This window comes from Dermacentor silvarum, chromosome 8 (assembly GCF_013339745.2).
Source record: "Dermacentor silvarum isolate Dsil-2018 chromosome 8, BIME_Dsil_1.4, whole genome shotgun sequence".
In the NCBI taxonomy this organism is placed as follows: domain Eukaryota; kingdom Metazoa; phylum Arthropoda; class Arachnida; order Ixodida; family Ixodidae; genus Dermacentor; species Dermacentor silvarum.
This window is the reverse complement of record NC_051161.1, coordinates 135,836,848-135,859,428: the sequence shown is the minus strand read 5'-3', so window position 1 is coordinate 135,859,428 and position 22,581 is coordinate 135,836,848. Positions and strand designations below refer to the sequence as shown.

General features: G+C 47.6%; 1 protein-coding gene across 1 annotated transcript in view; it reads right to left on the bottom strand.

The window, feature by feature from the left end:
- The window catches only part of LOC119462441 (uncharacterized), a 32,882-nt gene extending 15,492 nt beyond the window's left edge, over positions 1-17,390 (bottom strand). Inside the window, exons 1-2 of the mRNA XM_037723786.2 lie at positions 17,181-17,390; positions 3,987-4,391 (exon numbers count right to left, since the gene is read on the bottom strand). Coding sequence (XP_037579714.1) covers positions 3,987-4,391; positions 17,181-17,250 — 475 coding nt within the window. The 5' untranslated portion in view covers positions 17,251-17,390. The remainder of the gene's footprint in view (positions 1-3,986; positions 4,392-17,180) is intronic.
- Between the last annotated feature and the right edge of the window lie 5,191 nt (positions 17,391-22,581).

The window sequence follows — 22,581 nt, the reverse complement described above, 5'->3', positions numbered from 1 at the left end:
GTAAACCAGAGCTACGGACGAGAGAGAAAGAGAGCGCGCGTCGGGAACGAACGCTCTTGTGCAGCGCAGCGCCCCTAGCTACGGACGAGAGAGAGAGAGAGAGCGTCGGGAACGAGAGAGAAAGAGAAAGAGAGCACAGCTGCGCCTCTAGCGGGAGCGGCGAGTACTAGCGTGGCTACGACGGCGCGACGAGGGACAAGGCTCGACCCTAAGGAGCTTCGCCCCTAAAACAGGCGCTTTAGGACAGGATACGGCGGAGGAAAGAGTAGATGGCGGTACTTTTACTATATAGGGACTTTACATGACAAAGCTTAACAAGGCCATCAAGCGGGAACGCTACATTCTGCTAACAGCTGAAGACCTCTTAGGCCAGCTTCGCGCAGCACAACTCTTCTCCAAGCTCGATTGAAGATCCAGCTTCCACCAAATCAAACTAAGCCGTCAGAGCGAAGAACTGACAACGTTCATTGATCGTTTTGGCCACTATTGTACAGACACCTTCCCTTTGGCATCGCGACGGCACCATAATATTTTCAACGCTTCACGTCATGACTACTGAAGGCACTACCGGAGTCGTCTATATGATAGACGATGTACTAATCTTCAATAGGGACCAAAAGAGCACGACCAATGCCCAGCTGACATCCTGGATCACCTAACGTAAGCAGGCGTCAATCTCAACCCAGTGTCAGTTCTGAGCGTCTTCAGTCAAGTTCCTGGGGGTAATCGTGAACGCGCAGAGAATTTCACCAGATCCAGATAAGGTCAAGAATATCACGGACAGCCCACCGCCAGTCGGTGTCAGCGGGGTGCGCCGACTGCTGGGAATGGCCAACCCTGTGGCCCGTTTCCTTTCAAATCTGTCTGACGTCTCTAGACCCATCGTTCGCTCTTGAACAAGAACAACGCCTTGATTTGGGAATACAACCAAGAGCAAGCTTTCACACACATCAAGCCATTTCTCAGCTGCGATACATGTTTGGCAAAGTACCACCCACATTACCCGACTATTGCATCGGCTGATACAAGCTCTCGTGCACTGGGAGCCATCTTGCTCCAGGACCAACCTTCTGGAATTCGACGTGCAGCAGCATATGCTTCTAGATCCCTCACTCCCACAGAAGGATGCTACAGTCAAACGAAAAATGAGTCCCTGGCTGTCACGTGGGCCGCGTCTAGGTTCAGTCAGTACCTTCGTGGTGTAAGCTTTGAGGTCGAGTCGGATCATCTTCCGCTTGTAGCCCTCCTTCCGAGCAAGGACCACGAAGTCTTGGCACCTCAAGTTCAGCAAATGCGTATCAAGCTGAGGCGCTGTCAGTACACTGTCAAATACTTACCTAGAAAACCTTTAGCTACAGCCGATACATTATCACGAGCAGCCTGCGACTCGCCAAACTCGAAAGCCGTGAACAGCTCGGAAATCTACGTAGGTGAAGTCCTCAAGGATCTACTTCGACTAGTGGTAAGTCGACACGACGATATCCGTCCTCATATATCCGTTATCCTTTCCGTCCTGGGACCACTATTATTTTTAATCTTTATAAATGATATTACAGACAACATTGACTGTAGTATCAAGCTCTTCGCAGACGACTGCATTATTTATAAGGAAATTCACAGCATCACAGACCACCTTAAACTCAACGCGTCCCTTGATAAGTTAGTAGACTGGTGCGTTAAATGGCAAATGTCCATTAATGTAAAAAAATCCGTAACCATTGCAGTAACACGTAAACAGAACCCGTCCCAATTCACTTACACTATTAATGGTAAACCACTAGCGAATGTTCAACAACATAAGTATTTAGGCGTTACGTTGACGTCAGACCTCAGATGGGACACACACGTTGCCAACATCACGGCAGCCGCACTACGCAAGCTATTCTATGTAAAAAGATGTTTAAGAATGGCACCCGCGTCCTCTAAGCTTCTAGCATACACTACATTCGTAAGACCAGTGTTAGAATATGCTAACACAGTTTGGTTCCCTCATTCCCTAACTAGTATAACAAAATTGGAGTCGGTACAGCGCAAAGCCATAAGATTTGTGTATAACAAGTATAAACGCACGGACTCTCCCACTAACCTTCTGACTTCTTCTGGCATTAGGACTCTATCCACAAGAGCAAAGCAGGCACGTCTCAAGTTTCTGTACCAACTGCTGCATCACAGCTATAAGAAGTACGTCGCATTTTCACAGTCGCGCCCGACTCGTCATAAGCATAAATACACATTAATTGAATATTCTTTCAACAACGACTCGTTTGGGCAATCGTTTTCCCACTTACGATACGTGAATGGAATCGGTTACATCCAGATATCACGGACGCCGAAACAGTGTCCGCTTTCAGTGCAAAGTTAGAACATACATCTAACCTCTAGTACCACCCCCATTGCCACGCACACTCTCTCATTTGAACGCTAGTTCCGTCTTCTTAGATTCCTGCACTTATACAATGTATTTCCTTTCCTAATATTTGCTGGTGATGGCCTATGAAATGTGTACCGGTTTTCTTGGTGAAAGGGATTGCTTATGCTGTTGCACATAACTTAGTTCTTATACTATCACTTGCTTGCTTCTTTAATCCATTCCCTTTTTTTAACAGATTGCAATCCTGTGCCTGGTTGTGCTTCGCGTTTTTATTATTTTTTTCAGTATTAGTTCATGTTTGCACATTGCGCATGATCGACAAGGCGTTGATTCTCTTTGCTTGGCAAACCGGTTGTAATCCTTCCTCGTGGTTGTACTTCATTTCGTGTGCGCAGCATGCATGTTTTTGAAATGTTAATTTGAATTTGTGCGTGAATTTTGCTTCCGTTTTTTTTGCTTCCTCGTGGTTGTACTTCAGTTCGTGTGCGCAGCATGCATGTTTTTGAAATGTTAATTTGAATTTGTGCGTGATTTTTGCTTTAAATGCCCTGTATAAGAGCGCATGTTTACAAAATGTCGATTTTTTTAACATGATTGTCTCTTTGTAATGCCCACCTGCTATGCTCTCAACTGAGAGTGGCAGTATTGAAAATAATAATAATAAAAATCAAGCTCTGGATCGAGAGTGTTCCTCAGGTGTGACATATTGTGAGAGATGCTGGCCACCCAAGAACACAGTACCAACCCACATACCAACCAACCCACATTTCATGTACTGGAAAGAGAGAGACTGAGTGTGTACGATTGCTTGCTTTTGTTGGATTACTGTATCGTCATTCCATCTACTCAACGCCAGGCCATCCTCGCACTGCTGCATTCGCCGTCGCAAAAACTACAATCGCCGTCACAGTGGGGGGCCCTCTGATTCCTGTAAAACCAGGGGACCAGGTGTGGTTCAAGGACGTTGTTTGCAGCAGTCGTGTCCTCCTAGAAGCGTTCTGCAGAGTAATCGTTGCCACCTGGTGTCTTTCTCAGCAGACCCGAATATCTAAGGACGGGCAGCAGCCTCGCCGTGGACGCCAGGAACGCCGCTACAAAATTCTTTCCGCGCGTTGCCTGTCCGACCTGTGGCCACACCTCCCTTACCCGAAATACAGGGACTTCCTGTAGAAACAACTGTACCTCAACATGAACTGAAGCGAACGCGATATGGTCGTGCTGTAAGACCACCGCGCTGCTTGAATCTGTAGCTATCTCGGGAAGGAAGATGTAGTGGCCGCCGCCTTGTGCTTGAGTTTGCAGCTACGAGATGGCACTGAGAGCAAGGCAAAGGCACCTTGCAACACGGATATATTTCAGGAGCAGACAACAATAAAAGTTATTCTTCTTACAGGCTCGTGTCGTCATTCTGTGTTCTCTGAACAGCGTTCGACTGTAATTGCTGCATGCTCTGCCTGGAGTGGATCAATGAGGAAACTCTTTCGAAATATAAACATAATCTTCTGCGATACACATACTATCTGGCAGACCCGTTGTGTCCAAACAATAATTTGATTTGTATACTTCGTAATTTTCGCAAATCCACACAAAGGCAGAAATCTAAATACGCACTTACCTGAGGAGGTTTCTGCAAATTTCATGTATATCCAAATATCAGCAGGGTTTAGTGGTAGCTCGTATTTTTTTAGAATGATGGTGACAACGAACCTCGCACTCCCAAACTCTGGGTGCTTTACTTCTCCGTCGTATGTCGCGCACCAGCCGATTATAGAAATATAGCATGATATTGCGTCATTCATTCTATATTGACAACTTTCTCGGGAGCCAGGAGAACTCCCTGCGTTGCTTGCCTGTAATAATTTCCCGTTTGTAAGCTTGAACACAAAATTTTCCCCTTGCTCAATAGTGGCCTCCTTTGTCACATTAAGAGAGAATTCTCGACTGGGCAGCACGAGTTCCGCTTTGGAGGAAGAGAGGTGCCTGTGCAGGAACTGGAGACCTGTCATGTCTTCCGAAGAATCTGGAATAAAGCCATATTGCAAATGGCTCAATGATCTATCAGTCCCTTTTCACACAGCTGTGCGATAGGCTAACCATATATTATTCATGTGCCAAATTTACTTACGAGCTTGCACGTTATTCAGCAACTGCTGAAAGGAGCTCTTATAATGTTTTTGTAAAAGTATGAAAATCTGGTCCATGAAGAGTTATAGCATCCACGGATCTAGTTCAAGTACCCGTCTGTTTGTTTACTTGTTTGGTTATTTATGTATTTGTTGAAATACTGGTAGGGTGTATTAGGATAGTAAAGTTTTCAAACGGGATGGCATAAAACATTCAAGAAAAACGACCCCTGAATATTCAAGCGAATATCCACTATTTTAGTATTTGTAAAAAAAAAGTGGGACAAAACGTTTCCGAGGAGTCTGCTTGGCATAAATTGATGCATATCTGTATTGGTTGATTCATTCAACGCTAAATGATCCAGCATTTTTTCAAATTCTCCTGGCTTCAATAAAAAATTACCATGTTCGAAACAGCGTATAACTGCTTGTTTCTTCCACAGCTGCCAACGTGCCAGCTGTGGAAGAAGACGACGACGCTCGAGTTATTGCTAATGGCGATAGTTTCTTGCGTACACGGACACCACCAAGATCTGTACTTTATAACAAGCTTCGCGTTGAAAATAATTGTGGACAAATGATATCAGCCATGCATCCAAAAACGAGCAGTAAGTATCGTTTTTTTTTTGCAAAATGCTTCTTTTTCGGGGTGAAAAATAAATCACTATAGGCGGTGAGACTCGCGACCGCCGCGCTACCCGTACGCATCTCGGCAAATCTGGGACGGGGAACACCATCCCCCTATGTGCAGCCGATATAGGCTGCTTCCACCTTTAGTCACATGTTTTTGTACCGCGCTGTATGTTTTAGCGCATATGTCGAATATGTAACTGTCGGCAACGTGCTGTAATATTTTCGCGTCCCAATGACGAGTGCGACCGCTTGTAGCCCATAGTATTGTTCGTTATATACGCAAAAACTAGTGGGACAAGACTCTGCATTCTTCGCTGGGCATAGTCGATACTACTTGTTGCGTTCTGGTTGGTTCTGGTTCGATGTTTCTTGTTTCGTTTGCATGCAGGATTTAACTGCACTCTCATAAACAATCAATATACGTGGCTACTGTCACGAAATTCATAAATTGAGAGATCATTTATGTTATTATGCCCTTTCGCTCATGGGATTTCTGATAACTTTAAAGGGACACTAAAGAGAAACCGGAAGTCGAGCTTAAATGGTAGATTATCCTTTCGCGCATCACAGCCATACCATTCTTACTGCCAACAGATGTTTAATAAGCGAGAAAATAGCGAAAAACTGAAGGATAGGTGCTGACGCCCCTTCGAATTTCCCGCAATACACGTTTGTGACGTCGGAGATTACAAATGCAGGCCGGTCGCGATTGGTCGAGAGCGATTTATCGCTGTTAATAAAACGAAATATGAAATACACCTTAAACGTGCATCAACAGCATTTGCCAACTTTTTAAACCGTTTCAAGCGAGGAAGTACAAGTTTAGCACAAAATTAAATAAATAATAAAAAATCACAGCATATCCACGACGTGAATGATGGTGAGGTGGGCGAAGCTCCGGAGGTTATGGGTGATACCGTTAATCCTCCGAGAAGTTCGCCCGATAAAATCATCATGCAAACACGTGAGGTACGGTGAAGAAAACTTTTATTGAGATTTCAAGTTACCTTTATATATTACGCACTTGTGGTCGGAGAAGAGCACAGTTAGGGGTTCGAGTACCGGTTTAAGGGGAATGTTAGCAAACACGATGTCTATGCACGACCCCCGCAAGGTAGTAGGTGCAAGGTGGTCTAGGGAGATGCACCTGAGCGAGTATCTGATGGCCATGTGCTGAACGAGCCAATCGTTGGTGGAGCGGTCCGATATGTCGACATTAAAGTCACCCACAAGCACGAACGGTCTGTTTCTGTATTTGGCGTCAAAGTCTTTGCACGCGGTGTCCACAAAGAACTTTACGCCCCCGTTGGATAGGTTGGGCGCTAGGTACATGACCATGACGACGATACCCGAGTCACCAAATTCGACCGCAGCATATTCACCGTGATGACTCTGGCTGGTGAGCGGCACTTGTAGGTCCACAGCAGGGATCTTCTGCTTGACGTAGACGGCCACCCCCCCCCCCCCCCGGCTGTACGTTCTGCGTCTTCGGTGCACGTCACGGGTATGTATCCGCTCATGGAAGGCCTGGCTGCGTTCCATGTCTCGGTGAAGCAGAGCACATCCACCTCTGTGAGCACGGGGTCCCTTTCGACGTCCCGCGCGTGCGCGTTGAGGGATGTAACGTTGAGCAGGGCCAAGGTGAACTCGTTTGCCGCACGAGTTTACCTCGTTTGCCGCACGGCCAAACGAATGAGCGAGAAATTCCCGCTCGAACCGCGCGTCGGCTCCTTGAATGTGAGACCGCTGCCGCCGCTTGGTCACCACTTCCCGCGCACGAGCACCATCCGGGTCTGCCCGGCGCCGCGCTCGCTTAGCCGCCGCTTCCCGCTCTCGCCTTTCGAGGTCCGCTGCTCGCAGTGCACGTTTCGCTGTGGCGTCACTGGCGCGCACCGTCTCGGGATCCGCCAGGCGCCGCGCTCGCTGAGCCGCCGCTTCCCGCTCTCGCATTTCGGGGTCCGCTGATCGCAGTGCACGTTTCGCCGCGGCGTCATTGGCGCGCACCGTCTCGGGATCTGCCAGGCGCCGCGCTCGCTTGGCGGCAGCTTCTCGAGCTCTCACCGCGGGATCCCGCCGACGAGCACGAGCCGCTGCGGCCATCCGCGCCCGCCGCTGCGCATCGTCCATGCTCCACCAACGATCCGACACGTACGGCGACGATCCAAGAAATGAGAGAGGCGCTCGGTCGTCGCTCCCCGCGCATCCCCGCACAGCCCGCGCAGCAGCCAATCGGAGAGCAGCGGCACTTCCAGCGCCATCTAGTGTCGATTCACACAAGCGCCATATTGCACACAATTCTATTGGACCAACGCCATCTAGGAAATGAGACGATAAATGGTGATGGCGACACAGATTGTGTACAGCGCCATCTAGAATATCGTCCCTGAACTGCAGTTTGTATGTACTTCTATGAGACAGCGCTATCTATTGCATTATACGGGAGATACGCCGGACAGCGGAGACGTGACAAGGTTAGACTAAGAGGAGCTATGCCCCTAAAAATGGCATGGCGATTCATCCGGTCGTGATAGTTTCGTTCTCTCGTTTTTTGGTCATGCATCGTCGCGCGCGCCTGTTCCGCTCTACGGTGTTTGGTTGCGTGTTGCGTGGCTCGAAAAACGTTGACTTCGCGGGAAACAGCCAGAAAATGCCTCGTGTGTGTAGTGTTGAGGGCTGTATAAATGGCCCAAGGCGCTTGCTCAGGGGCAGCGGCAGTGTTGACTCGATTGTGACCTTTCATGTGGTGTCGTGCGGTGAGCCCTGGCTCCCCGGCGTTCCCAATCGCTCAGTGCTCTGCCGATGATAAAACGGCAAAAGAGCCAGAGAAACCGATGGTGTGCTCTCTGCATTTCTCGCCCTCGGATTATGTGTATAATGCTGCCCTCTGAAAGTATCTTGGCGTGCCCCAGAGGCCAGTCCTTTCTCGAGCAGCTGTTCCCTCAATGCGGCCTTCATCAAACCCCCTACCGGTGCCCCTGCAGCAGCAAACTGGCGGCTCGGTGAGTGCTGAATGTCATTAAATAAAGCCACGAAATAATCATACCGAGTACGTGCGCAACTTTCTACGCTTGTTCTGTCGGGAACATCGTCGGCTGGCGGAGAGGACGCTTCGCCTACCGTCGACGAAAACGAAGCTCTGCTTGCCGCCGGCGCGGCCGGCGGCTCACCGCCATCGCACGTGGAAAAACCTACCACTCGAGCACGGAGAATCATTTCGCGCTCCGTTTCACTGAATATCGCTGAAATGCAGTCCTGCTTCCCTGGCGAGCTCTTCGCTGCAAGGTTCAGCGGTAGCAACGGTATCCATGGCGGCGAACGCAAACGCAGCGACCATGCATGCAGCCATGATGCATCCAGCGCCTCGGCCGTTTACGCAAGCGGTGACGTATCATGGTGCATTATGATTCGCTGAGAGCAATAAAATCTGTGACGACACTGCTTCAGCGCCAAATCTGGGGTGAGAGAAATTGAGGAAGAGATATTTGGCCTTTGTTTATGAATTTCTCCGCTAATAACTCATATTTTTGCACCCAACAAAAACTTCATGCATTCCTGAAGGTCCCTCTTTTATTCCAGCTGAACTTCCTGTTTCTCTTTAGTGTCCCTTTAAGCTGGTGTTTTTGTATCTATATATAATAAGCGGCAAAGAAATTCACAGAAGAATAAAATTGGGTTGGAGTGCATACGGCAGGCATTGCCAAATCCTGACTGGGAGCTTACCACTGTCATTGAAAAGAAAAGTGTTCAATCATTGCATTCTACCGGTGCTAACATATGGGGCCGGAACTTGGAGGTGAATAAAGAAGCTCGAGAACAACTTAAGGACCGCACAAAGAACGATGGAACGAAAAATCTTAGGATTAACGTTAAGAGACAGGAAGAGAGCAGTGTGGATCAGAGAACAAACGGGGATAGCCGATATTCTAGTTGACATTAGGCGGAAAAAATGGAGCTGGGCAGGCCATGTAATGCGTAGGATGGATAACCGTGGGACCATTAATGTTACAGAATGGATACCAAGAGAAGGGAAGCGCAGTCGAGGTCGGCAGAAAACCAGATGGGATGATGAAGTTAGGAAATTCGCAGGCATAAGTTGGAATACGCTAGCGCAAGACAGGGGTGATTGGAGATCGCAGGGAGAGGCCTTCGTCCTGCAGTAGACATAAAATATAGGCTGATGATGATAATAATAGGCGGCTGTTCTTGTTCATATTTCGGTCTTTGGAAAGCACTGAAAACTGCGTCATTTTAGAACCGTGTCGGATATTAAAATCAACCAAATTAAGTCGTGTGGCTTTACGTGCCAGAACTGTGAATTGATTATGACGCATGCCGTAGTGGTGGACTCCGAATCAATTTCTTGCGTTCCGCTGCTAGTGGCCACCGCGGCCGGGATCGAACCCACGACCTCGTGCTCTGCAGCCCGACGCCGAGCTACCGCTCCGAGTCAAGGCGGCTCTCGCGCGCACGAATATAAGGCCGTGAATCCTGCTTACGATACCGCACGTCGTTCAACGCACACAAATACCAGGGTGCTTGCTAGGAAAGAAGTGTGCGCAAAGCTGGGCGTACAGCTTCTTTCTGCGTGTTCTCTTATCCAATGGAATAACACTGTGGACTTTATAATGAATGCTTGTTCGCGCCTTTCGTAATCCTGTGGCTGTATTTCCTAACAATCTATTTTATTTCCCATTATTATTTTCTATCCGTCACGCCGAACGTCCTATGCAGGCGATGATTGCGGGGGTTATTATTCAAGTCCATAGCGAATTGGATGTGAAGTGCATTGTTAGCAAGTGTCCGCCATTGAACTATATACTCAACGTCACTTCACTTTATTACCTTAAAGACCCCATTGGAGGGGTATTACATAAGGGGTGGTAAAAAAAAAAACATTAGATACAGGCGTTAATTTTGAGATATGTGATAACAGCTTCGGTAAAGGCAGATGGGCTTGTGATGGCTGCGATGGCGTGTGGAAGGCCGATCCAGTCCCTTGATGATTGGATAAAAAATGATGCTTGAAAAGTAGTGGTCCGGGCACGTGCGCATGCAACTTGAAGCGCATGACCGGTGCGATGAGATATGTATGAAGGGGGCGTGATGTACGGTGGGTGATTTAGAGAGCGGCTGGACAGGTCCCAGGCAGTCGACCTGAGGCGGTTGCAGACGGGCACTTTCACCAACCCCTATCACCTGCACCGCCTGTGGCCCGCGCTGCACCCATCGCCCGGCTGCCCGTGGTGCGAGCACGAACGGGCTGATATGGCCCATATACTTTGGGAATGTCAACGCCCTGAAGAAGAAGGAACAAGAGGAAGGGGGAAGATAACAGCAGGACCTTCTGAAGCGGGGCGCCTCGCTGAGAGATGGCAAGCCGCCCTCCTCAGCGAGGCACCCGAGGACCAGGAGTGGGCCGTCCAGCGGGCCAGGGCCATTGCCGAGGATCTCGAAAGATTTTTCTCCGGCGATGGACCCCTGGCAGCCTAGCCCCGGGCACCAACAGCCTTAACCGCTGGACAAATAAAGTTTATTCCTATCCTATCCTATCCTAAAACTACCTTCGGGAAACTAGCAAGCTTGCGTTAACAGTGCTTGAACAGTGTCGCTTTTTTGCCGGGTTGGCAATTACGCGCACTTTATATTGGAAGCAAACGCACAGCTGCCGTCGCTATTTCGGGTGCGTGGATTTATCATACGGTTATACAGCAAGCTCATTTCGGCAATGAAATAATGCATCAACTCGGCGCTCGGAAGCGACACATTGCATTCATAACCGAGCGCGGTCACGCTGTTCTGCGGCGAGCACTTCGCGCATAATCGGACCAGATTATCCCATATCGCAGCGACATCGAAAAGATTTATGCACGCTGTCGTACAATGTTTTTCTTTTTCAACACTGTCACCACAGAATTTATATTTTACGTGCACAAGTGAAACACCGCAGCCAGGTAGCTCTGTCATCCTTACACTAAATGCCGGAAAACCGCACCGCTTCTCCCGTCCCAGATTCCACAGTCAATCGCTAGGAGGCCTTCTAGCGATTGGCAGGCACGCCAATCTAAGGCAGTGATCGGCGCGTATAGCACTCGGCCGAGAAATTTAAAAAAAGGTGCCCATAGTTTAATATTATAGCTTATGTCTAAGCGAGAAGTAGCTTTTTTCGCTATCCTATGACCAAGTTACGACGGCAACCAAGCTCCCTAGCTATAATATTGCATGACAGTGAAACATTTGTTTCTATACGGCGTGACTTAATGATGTTTTGTTGCACTTTTTCCCCGCGTTTATTTGTAGCTGGTATCCTTCCGCAGTATCACTATTGAACAGTGTATTTGTTTAAATGATGGCAGCAGACGGGCACTCAATGGACTCTTGTGTAGGTAGGAGGGCAAGTTATACATAATTATTCCTGCTAAATTGCTTCCTTTCTGCCGGTCGAAATTTAGCACATCGGTAGAATTCTGAAGTCAGTTTATTATTCCTTTTGTTTGCCAAATTACGCTCGAGTACTCTACTATGGCGTCCCCGATAGCCCACTGCGCTGTATCAGATTCAGGGAATTAAAGACCACATTTTTAACATTTTATTGCGTTAGTAATTATATGGACACTCCAAGCGGATTTCTGCCGGCGGCGTCGTCGTCGTCGTCGTTGCCGTGAGGTTCCGCATAAAGTCCAATGGCGATAAAATCGTCGCCGCGCGCCGTACGCTGTGTGTGTGAGGGAAAGCGTACGAGGGTGACCGGCAATCGCAGCTCAATGTAGCGCACGCGAGGGCGGAACGCAGGCCGGAAGCGCGCGTTTTTCTTTCGCGCGCCAGGCACGGTATCGAGGCGACAGAGAGAGAGGGGGTGCATTCTGCTCCATCGGCTGCTGCTCACAGCGCGGCCACGCGGCCGCCGTATCTTGAAAGCGATCTGCGATAGGGACAACGTGCGTGCGCCGAGTGCGGGTAGCTTCGTATGCGCTGTGCTTTCAACGTATAGTTCGCGTTGAAGCGAGCCGAGAGACAGCGCGAAGGTCAATTCGCCTGCTGCTGCTGACTCCGCTGCTGCTTACTCAATCCGGCGTTTTCACAGCGAGTTTACACGGTCATCGATCGAGATATGTTCAAGTTTACCTGTGCACGCGTGACACCGCGCTTGTCTATTTAGTTAGTAAGCGAATGTTTACAACATTATACGGCCCATTAAACTAATATACTTGCTTCGTGTAGCTCTCTACTAATTTTCTATCGCAATCGATGCTTCGCCTTTCGGGCGAAACAGCGACTTTGTTCAGTAGCGTAAGCTTCTCATTAGTAATGTATCCTTCCAATAACAGCGGGAGAACGCCCTGCAAGGATTTTGTCAAACATATGAAAACACTCAAACCGCTGTCAATCAACATGTAGAGTTTACAGAGAACACATCCCTAATTGTCGAATGCAGTGCGTCATAATTTTCTACTTTATTTTGTTTTGTTGGGGGCCGGGGTTTCCATGAAGAATTATGTTATTTATTCGTGCATAGTTTTTATTGGTCAATATTTTTAGCGGTTACATCAGCGACAGCACAATTTAAGCGTCCCATTTCGGAACGGAGGTGGTCATATTCTTGTTTAGTCCCCGTCATTGAACATGATTTTTTCGAGCGCTTCGGTGCTAGGTTGCAAGGCGCCGAAACATTCTAATTGTGTCATGGGCTAAATATTTTGGAAACTCAGAGAGAACGTTTACATATCCGCACATGCAAGCTTATCGCGAATGCTTGGTTCAAGTCTCCATAACAGCAACCATTCAGTTGCGCGTTCGCTCGCTTCTTCCAAGTAAAAACGCGAGAAACACGCAACTTTTTGTGTATGAGCCATTTTCATGGTATAATGACGTATTCAAATGTCCTTGTGGGTGTGGTCAGTACGATTTAGAGCCACGAGGCAACAGTACAATTTAAGCGTCCCAGTTCAGAACGGTTGTTTAGTCCCCGTCATTGAACATTATTTTTTCGAGCACTGCCATAGTAGGTTGCACCGGATGCTACCTGTATTCGCAATTATTTAGTGAACCTAAGCCCCTAACTTTTACGCTGAATTCCTCAGTCACTGAACAAATCGCATTTTAAAATTTACGCAGACAATCCAAAACTAGAAATCTATCAACTATAAACAGCAAACGGTCTTGAAAACCTGACCACCCCAGGAGCCGTCTAACGCACGATCAAGCTTGCGTATGTAATTAGTATGAAATAGAGGATCAAGGTTTATTGAAATACACACACACACAAATACGTATATATATATATAGACATAAACACGACGCATAATAGATATTTTTGTTGCGTGCGCACATCGAACACATCACTAACAATGCAAAGAGATCCCTTGGCTACATTCGCAGGAATTTTTCTAAAGCCCCACCCCATTTGGAGTTACTGCTCTACAAAACACTAGTTAGACCAAACCTAGAGTATGCGTCATCTGTCTGGAACCCTGGTCAAACAAACATTAGCAGACATCATTGAGTCAGTTCAGAACAGGTCAGCACGTTTCATCCTTTCAAATTATTCACGCACAGCTAGCGTTTCTCTAATCAAGTCAAACCTTGGCCTTATTAATCTGCAGCTTAGAAGAAACATTTCTCTCTCTGCCTTTTCCAAATAAATCATTTACCAAAGTAACTGACTTAAGCAAGAATTCATTTAAGAACCTTGCTACATGTCGTCGCGTCTTGATCACCGGTTTAAAGTTTTCATTCCTTTCTGTCGCACAAATGTTTTCTCAGATTCATTTCTGCCAAAAACCAGTGCCGAGTGGAACCGCCTTCCCCCTTCCATGACCTGCATCGAGGAGGCATATCTTTCAAGAGTGCAATAACTGATTACATTATGAGTTTGTCACTCTAAGTATTCATAATAACTTGAACGCATTGTATTTTTTATTTATTGCACCCACCCCCTCTGTAAACGCCCTTCTGGGCCCTGAGTGTACTGTAAATAATATATATATATATATATATATATACATATATATATTGTAAAGGAATTAAGGAGACAGCGACACAGCCCCATTCCCTGGGCCGGCTGTTCTATTATCCTTGTCCTCGTCTTCTTTCTCTCCCCGCGCCTGCCTTGCGAGCGCCCGTGGCCAAGTTCACTTCGTCTTTACACTCGGCCATGCTACAAGTTTCCGGTGTGCTTGCAACAAGGCAACTTGTCCAGGGTGTGAGGTCGTCGGTGGTGAGCCGCCCAGCACGCAACCAGCTTCTCTGGAGGTCGGCACTGAGTGTTGCGTTCGGGTCGCATGTCTCGCCGATGACCGTCCCGTCGCATTTGGCAAAGCATGGCAGGCCGTCTCGGACGTCAAACCGCCGTCTGTCTCGCCAAACGGGCAGGGCCGCACTGGTCGCGGTCATCTGCAGCGCGTCGGGACGACTGCCATGTGTTCGAGGCAACGACGGGGTGAGCCTCCATGCCGACGTGTGACGCGACCCGCGCCCTCGCAGCGCCGCAGCCGCCGGTCCAAGGCACTCCGAGGTGCCCGACCCGACAGCCGAAATGTCCTGGTCAGAAGCAGTGCCATCGGAAGGAGAGACCTGGCCCGCAATATTCGCCGCGAAAATAGAAGTTACGAGTCCATAAACGCTCCAAACAGTAGAGAGCCGTGTGCGCGCCGAAAGCGGTGGCCTCCTGGGCCTCTAGTCTCCCGTTGGTCTCCCACTGCCTCCCAGCGGCACATGAAAGCACTCGGCCAACGGCTGACTTGAACTCAGGAGCTGCGCTTCTGGAGTGGAGCCCGGAGACCACGTCGCCAACCGCATCGCATGGGATGTCATCTCGCGATCCGGCAGTGATGGTGTGGGTGCCGGATGCCGAAGCAGGGTCCGAGACCCGCGGCAGGAAAAGCCGCTCACAACCGGGGTCCACAGCGGGGCCGGCCGTGAGCCTGTCGGCCAAAAACCCGTCGGATGCAGTCGTAGCGACCCGATGGCGCTGCCCCCGAGCTCCGCGTGGCCGCAGTCGCATAAGATCGGCCAACACAGACGGCCATGTCGAAGCAGGAGCGGTGGTCGCCATGCGCCCGCCACCGTCCCCGGCAAAGCCGACGGCGACACCCGGTGAGCCGGTGTCTGCGGTTGGGCAGCCCGAGGACCTCTCCGTCTATAGAGGCGCTGCTGGGCACCACTGCCACGTCAAGGTAGTACACCTCAGGAGCTCCAGCCGCAGATCAGTGCTGGCCGGGATTGTCGCAGGCATACGTGAGCGGGCCGCAAGCAGCTATCAGAGCTGCACTCCAGTCAGTCTAGGACCGCTGCTTGATGCTTTCGTAGTTGCCCCATGCCTTCGCGGCACCGCAAAGCACACAAATGAGGTAACGAAAGGTCTAGAGGGACAGCGAGCGAGAGGGCAAAAGACAGAGCGAACGTACGAACAATTTTCTTGCTGATACTACAAATTTACTGAGCACTTTTACTTGGCTCGGAGGATCTACCCCTTCCCACATTTTAAACTCAATAGACATCCGGCTTTAACACTCAGGCTTCTACAGACGGGGGCATACGCAAACCCCGTCCTTCTTCACAGGATTTACAGAGAAATTCAGACAAACTCATGTGCACTATGCCATGACTTAGCGAACTTACCTAACATGCTCTGGTGGTGGCCCGCGTTACGCGGCGATTAAATCAACATTTCTTCACGCTGGGATGCGGTGCTACGCAGTCCCTACTTCGAAAAATAGTTATGGGCTGTCCAACGGGCCCGCGACGCGGCGGAGAGGCTCGGCCTCTGTCTTCACGCGGGAGTGGCCCGCTGCAACGCGTGCCCTAAAGGACTACAATAAAGTTTTTCATCTATTCATCCGACCACCTACCATCGACTACCGACCATGAAAATGGCTGAGAAAGCCAAAGAGGGCTATTTGCTCTAAATTCATCTGTAAAACCGGAGGGCACGTCGTTGGGCTAGTTCGAGCGTACTGTATGGCTTATTACCGCGTCAAGGCACAGGCACGAAGAAGAAGGCCCATAGGCCCATATCACAAGCGCTACTGACCACTTTATTTCAAAAGAAGCAAGCGAAACATATTTTTTTCGATGCGCTCGCGCCACAACCACAGAATAAAGGTTGCTTAGGCCGTCTATTAAAAAAAAGGAAAGTTAATTGAAAATTTTCAAGAAGGCATGCTCATGTTTGTAAAACCAAAACATTTTGTTTTGGTTTTAGCAAACCAAAACTATATGTTCATTATATTTTTTATCTAAAACGCACGCAATATTTTAGATGCCATTTTATCTTTGCTTTTGTTTAGGCTCTAAGCATCTCGAAATCTTCGCTTACAAGGGCAAGATTTACGGTTTCTCAAAAATGTGCCGTTCAATTCTTCAGATTATATGCATTTTCCCTTATTCGGTGATTAACTCACCGGCCCAATTTTCCCAACGTAAGTGTTTTCACAAGCAAATGGGATTTAATACCGCGACAGGAGGTATGGTGCGCTTCTCTTGGCCGCACATTTTAGGAGCCTAGCCAGTGATGCAGGGATAAAGTGGGGCCAGCCAAGTGGCAGCACAGACCACGGCAAGAACTCCGTACCTGTTCACCGCTTTATTCAAATTGTGGTTCGCCTGGTGTAGGTATTACATAATGTTTCTCAGTGGATTTGGTAATACAATCAGGTTGAAGTGACAGACGTGTCAAGACGAGCAGCTGATAAAGGTAAAGGTAAAACTTTATTTCGTGGCGTTGTTACGCCACTAACGAGTATAACTGGGTAGCGGCAACGCCCAGCCTCACAGCCTCACAGGTAGGGTCGTTGAAGCGAATGCCGTGTATCACAGTAAAGCCCATTTACGTATACAAGTCTCATCGTGCGTTCTGCATGAAAGGGCGGTCAGTCGTCTCTATAATTTAAAGACGTCATACTCACATCGGGTAGATCTGATGGAGACGCCCGCATGGTTGTAAATGGGGATCCGTGACGTTATAACTATCCTATACATCGAGCAATTCTTTCTCATAAAGGGCAGCTGAACACATCAGCCACTATAGAAACTACCAATAAAAACAGGCTGCTTACCTGTCATATCAACAAATGGGATGGCCATGAACAACTTCAAACCGATAAATAATAATTCGGTTGTCACCATTTTTAGCTTCCTTGAAGAACTTAGAAAAGCGATGTAATTCGTAAATAACTATGTTGTGTACACACAACTTTGCAGACAATGGGATAGTGTTAATATTTTAGACCTTTTTCATTCCTGTGCTTCGTGACACGGACCATGCATTTCCTGCATTCCACAATACAACATAACAACGCTTACTTTATGCAGTAAAAATATGCATTATTATGCATTACATTTGACTATAAACAACATGTAAACGAAAAAAATCATCACACAGCAATGTCCTTCCGTAACTACAGAGGTTTGATGTAATAGTTCAGCGGAAACCCGCTAGGTGGTGTTACGGTCAAACACTTCTGTGGAAGGTATTTATTATCACGGAATTTTCCCAATAATTACAAATACTGACAGTATGTTGTCACATTGTAAGCGAGAAGGCGTAAGAAACATTCTTGTCTAGTCGGCTGAACAAAAAAATCTAGAGGAAGCTTAAGCTTCGGCTTTAAGAGCAGAATGCGATACCGTTATGGGGACCCGTTCACATCGAATAATTCGCGTCCGGAAAGTAGGCTTCATTCACTGCAACACCGAACGTGGGAAAGCCAGCACATAAAGACCAAGCTTACACCGATCGCCTTAAAGTCGGCTTCACTTTTAAACAGAAATGGATTGCTGGTAATACGTTTTTCTAGGGGCAATATAAGTCTTGGTATATTGAAATGTAAAGGCCCTAGGACCTTTTTTTATTATTGTATAAATTGTTTGCTATTGCCCCGACGTGCGCGCGTGCCCAAAACGCATTTGGCAGGCAAAGTCCCAATTTGACCTGCCGAGGATGCCAGCGCCATCGGGATAAGATTTTCGTAAGTAGGCTACCCGAGTGAGCCGGTGTTTGCGATGGGACGAAAAAAATGCAGTTCCAATCCAGCTTCCAGTAACGCAGCTCAACTAACGTGAATGGTGGGGAAGTGCGAAGCAATCGAGCGCTTGTGAGGTGGTGGCGCCCTCTATCACGCTGCGCTGGTAGCAGTCTGGCGTTTCGGAACAGCTTTTAACGAGTTTATGCTAACTAACCGATCCCACCGACCAATCAGCGCATGCGCCGGTTTACCGGAAGTAGCACTGCCACCATCTTGGTTGTAGTCAATTGGTCAACCACACCACCGCAGTCTGTGCTCATTGAGTACGGCGCACGAGCTTCCGAGACAGCTCTGCGACTCCACCACCGAGATACATTCGTCATGCATTTTAATAAATTACATCGGCTGTTCATTGCAGCCTGCGAGGCCAACGTTGAAAAGTGGCTGCTGCTCTTTCATTTCGGTTGTTACCCGCTGATTACGCGTTGAGTATCGTATTTGTTCGAGCTTTGTATGTAGTGCATGCTTTTGAGCATGCACTACATACAAACAATCCGCAAAACGACCCTACGCGGTCGTTTTGTTTTACTATTTTTGCAAACGTGCATCTCGTTGACTGCAACGTTATGTTTGGTTAGCGACGGACATAATTGGATAATTGGCGCACATGACTATGGGGACACCGCACTTCACAGCCCCTTTTTAACACCGAAACTGTTTAAGCCAGTGGTTATTGCGGGCAGTGTGCGCAGGAAAACCTCGCTGAGCGATGACGTCACTCCGCGTAGCCTAGCAACGCGTCGCCTAGTAACTCCGAGCCTCGCAACAGCTGTGTAGGTGGAGCTAAGCCGTGACGTGGTCGCACGCGCTGTCGCTTTGCCCAGCTTTACCGAGCCATGACGTCAGCACGCCGAGCTCTCGCATAGCCGTGTCGCCACAGCTGTGGTAGGCAGAGCTAAGACAGCTTTGAGCACTTGTTTGTGAGCGTGATCATGACAGACCAATGCGATGATCCTCATAATAATAGCTCCGCGTCGCCGCTGCGGCGACAGAATGCCCCAGGTCTCAGCGCCGAGCCCACCGCTGTGAGAATTGGGCGACCGAAGAAGTGCGTTACTTCCGAAGAAAGGAAAGCGTGCCTCGAAAACCGTCCTGCCGCTACTCGAGAGCGGATGAGACGACTTCGGACCAATCCGGAGTATTGCGCCGGTGAAGTGGAGGCGAAACGTCGGCGATTTGCAGAAGATTCGGAGTTACGAGCTCGCGTTACCGAGCAAAAGCATGTGTGCAGCCAGAAGCGTCAACAAAATGATCCGGGCCTGCGACTTAGCTCATTCTAGATAAAGCTAGGTTGGATCGACAGCTTCGCTGTTTCAACAGTCTTCGCACCACTAGTGTGAAGCTGCCCCCATTTTTTTTATTTAGGTGGTGCGAGAGGTTCTGCACGTACGGCACAACCAGAGGACACTTAAGAGGCCGCCTTGTCGCGCCTTCCCCTCCTTTTTGCCATGCTAGGTGATTGGACTTGGTGATTGGTACCTTACAACTGATATCCCTCTAATGACGACGACAACGAAGTGAGGACGTTATGATCCTACGTTTGTCCTATTTTCGTCGCTGTGGTATTGTCCTCGTCGGCATGATACAATCAAGAAGTCGTTTCAATAAGAACTGTTTTTGGCGTGTCATGGCGATCCCACACCCCTACAATTGTCTACCTAGTGATGCTCTGGCATCCGATTTCTTCATTGAATACCTGATGATACCTTTTGACCAAATATTTTGGTCATGGAAATAGATGTTAGTATTAGAAGATGCTATATTCCTGGCTGGTGATGATGATGATATTCCACGCTGGGCGCTCTGTTTCTATTCGCTGAAGCTATTATCAGTATTACTCGCCGTGATGGCGTAGTGGCCTTGGCGTTAGGTTGCTAAGCCCGAGGGTGCGGGATCGAATCCCGGCCGCGGCGACCGCATTTTGACGGGAGAGAAATACAAAACGCCCGTGCACCGTTCATTGAGTGCACGTTACAGAACCTCAGGGGGCCAAAATTAATCCGGAGTCCACCACTACGGCGTGCCTTGAGGTCATATTGTGGATTTGACACGTAAAACCGAAGAATTTTTGTTATTCTAAATATTATCGCCATCGCTTGAATCACGGTGTCTATTGCCTTCGGATAAAGTTTGTCCAGTGGCACCAAATTTTAAGCCACTTTAACTACTGGCTTCATACTTTACTTACTGGTCCCCTGTTTCTCAAGGATTCGGAATTGCACAACACTCATAATCAGTCTTCTTCTGGGCCTCGTCACTCACCCTACAGTCTCACTAGTCCTAGGCTCAATACTAATTGGACTCACTGAGTAATGATTGGACTAGCTCGCTATTTCTTGCACATAAATGCCCGCAGCGTAATCCTTGACAGATTCTGGAACGCTAGTTATATGTACAGTTCTGGCTGCAGAACACTAGACTGCCGTCTCGCGAGTGTATTCGTTTCTGATAAGTGATGTTTCCCCATTTGAGCATGCAATAAAACCAGTAGACACCATGGCGACTGCACTCGTTCACTCATTCAGTAGGCGCCGCTATCTTGCTTGCTCCACCAATAAGGATACCTTGTACACAGAAACAACGTTCTTGCGATGCGCATAATGTCGTCTTCGACCGGTACACAGTTGCTTGCTATTCCATCTGATGCACATGCACAAACGCATCCATGTGCTTAGTGCACAATACCTCGATCATTCTAAGCGTATGTGTTGCGGAATACCTCAGTAACCAGTGCGTCCAGTCTCAACATGGCCAGTGCCGAGGGCAAATGATATAAATACACACTGATCATAACGTGCGAAGTTGGGAGGAAGCTTCAGCTACGGGCCAGCTACAATTTCCGTATTCAACTAAAGCAAGACGCTGAGCTGCTTTCATGATGCAACCACGGCACGGATTTCAATACAGTTGATTGCATTTGACAGAGAAAGGTAAATTCTAGTAAGTGTGGCAGAGGCCAAAGTTTGAAATATAGCCTGCAACTTTTTCAACGAAAATTGCCGAAATCAGTTAATTTCAAAGTTTACAAATTCATAACTCTTGTGGGGCGAAATAGGTATTGCAGTTCTGTAAACTCCATTCGGTCGAACACCTAAAGGGAACAAACTTATTTTATCAATTTTTAGCGTGCGTGGATATGTTACGATGTTTACGAGGCTTTGGCAAAAGTCTTCTCACAAGTTATTGGTATGCTTCAGAGGTGCGCATATAACATCAATTTTATCCGCTTTAGATATTTAGAATTCTAAACTTAACAGTTTTACGTTTTGGAATTTCAGCCATTTATATAAAACAATCGAAGGCCTAAATGAATGTTTCTTTGTTACGGACACTTGGTTTTACTTATTCATTTATTGCAACAAACCTCATCAAAATGTGCGCAGTGACAGTCGAGAAAAATGATTTCTCTAGGGATGGGCGAATTTATTAAGACCCGAATACTAATCGAATATTGCACAGTAACCATTTGTATACGTACTCCAAATTGAACTATTCGGCATTTACAAAAAAAAACTTGAAAGTAGCCAAACATGTCACCACAACTAAATGTTTACATTACTCGGTCTGCTCAACAATAATCTCAAATTATTCGAAATGAAACAAGGACAAATGTTTTCGAAGCAATTCAGGAACGAAATGGGTAGGGCAAGCTTTGCTTTCGGCTTCACTGTAAAAGCCTACATGGCATCCCTGATATTCGCTTGTAGTCTGTTTAGGGCTTTGGTAAATCTAGTCATGTGGCACTTTCATCATTTACGCGCCAACAAATTATCTTTTCTTTGCAACGAGCCCATTTACAGGTGTTTCCGGCACGCAAGTTCATCAGCAGCCTTTTTCTTTTCAACAACTTCTTGACTTTCTTTTCGGCATGCATTTATTTACCGCATTTTGAACGCTAGACATACAGCAGTTTTCAGCAGCCTTTTTTTTATTTTTCAACAACTTATCTTTTTTTTCGTCATCCATTTATTTACCGTATTTCGAACGCTAGACATGCATGCAGCAGTCTTAATTCTTTGAAAGCTTGTTTGCAATCAGGTCCCAAATACAGCGAGAGTCTCTTCATGCCTTTATGAATGACAATTAGTTATCTTGTGCATAAAACTGACCTTTCTTCTTAATAGTACGCTGCCTGCGTTGCACTATTCAGTACAGTCGCGGTACCTAATGAATATGAAAACAAGTGAAGAGAACGCATGCAGAAGAAACAAAGTACATGGGACGATGCTGGTTGATGGTACTTGACCCTGTACCAACTATCCCAGCATTTGGTATTTCGGTACTTAATTACAGCCAAATAGATATTTGTGCTGTAAATGTATTCGCCTGCGCTCGAATGTTGAATATTGTATTCTATATTCAATGCTTACAATTGGTATTCGTTTTGTATTCGAAGACGTTGAGATTCGGCTTCTTCTAGATTTCTACTTTG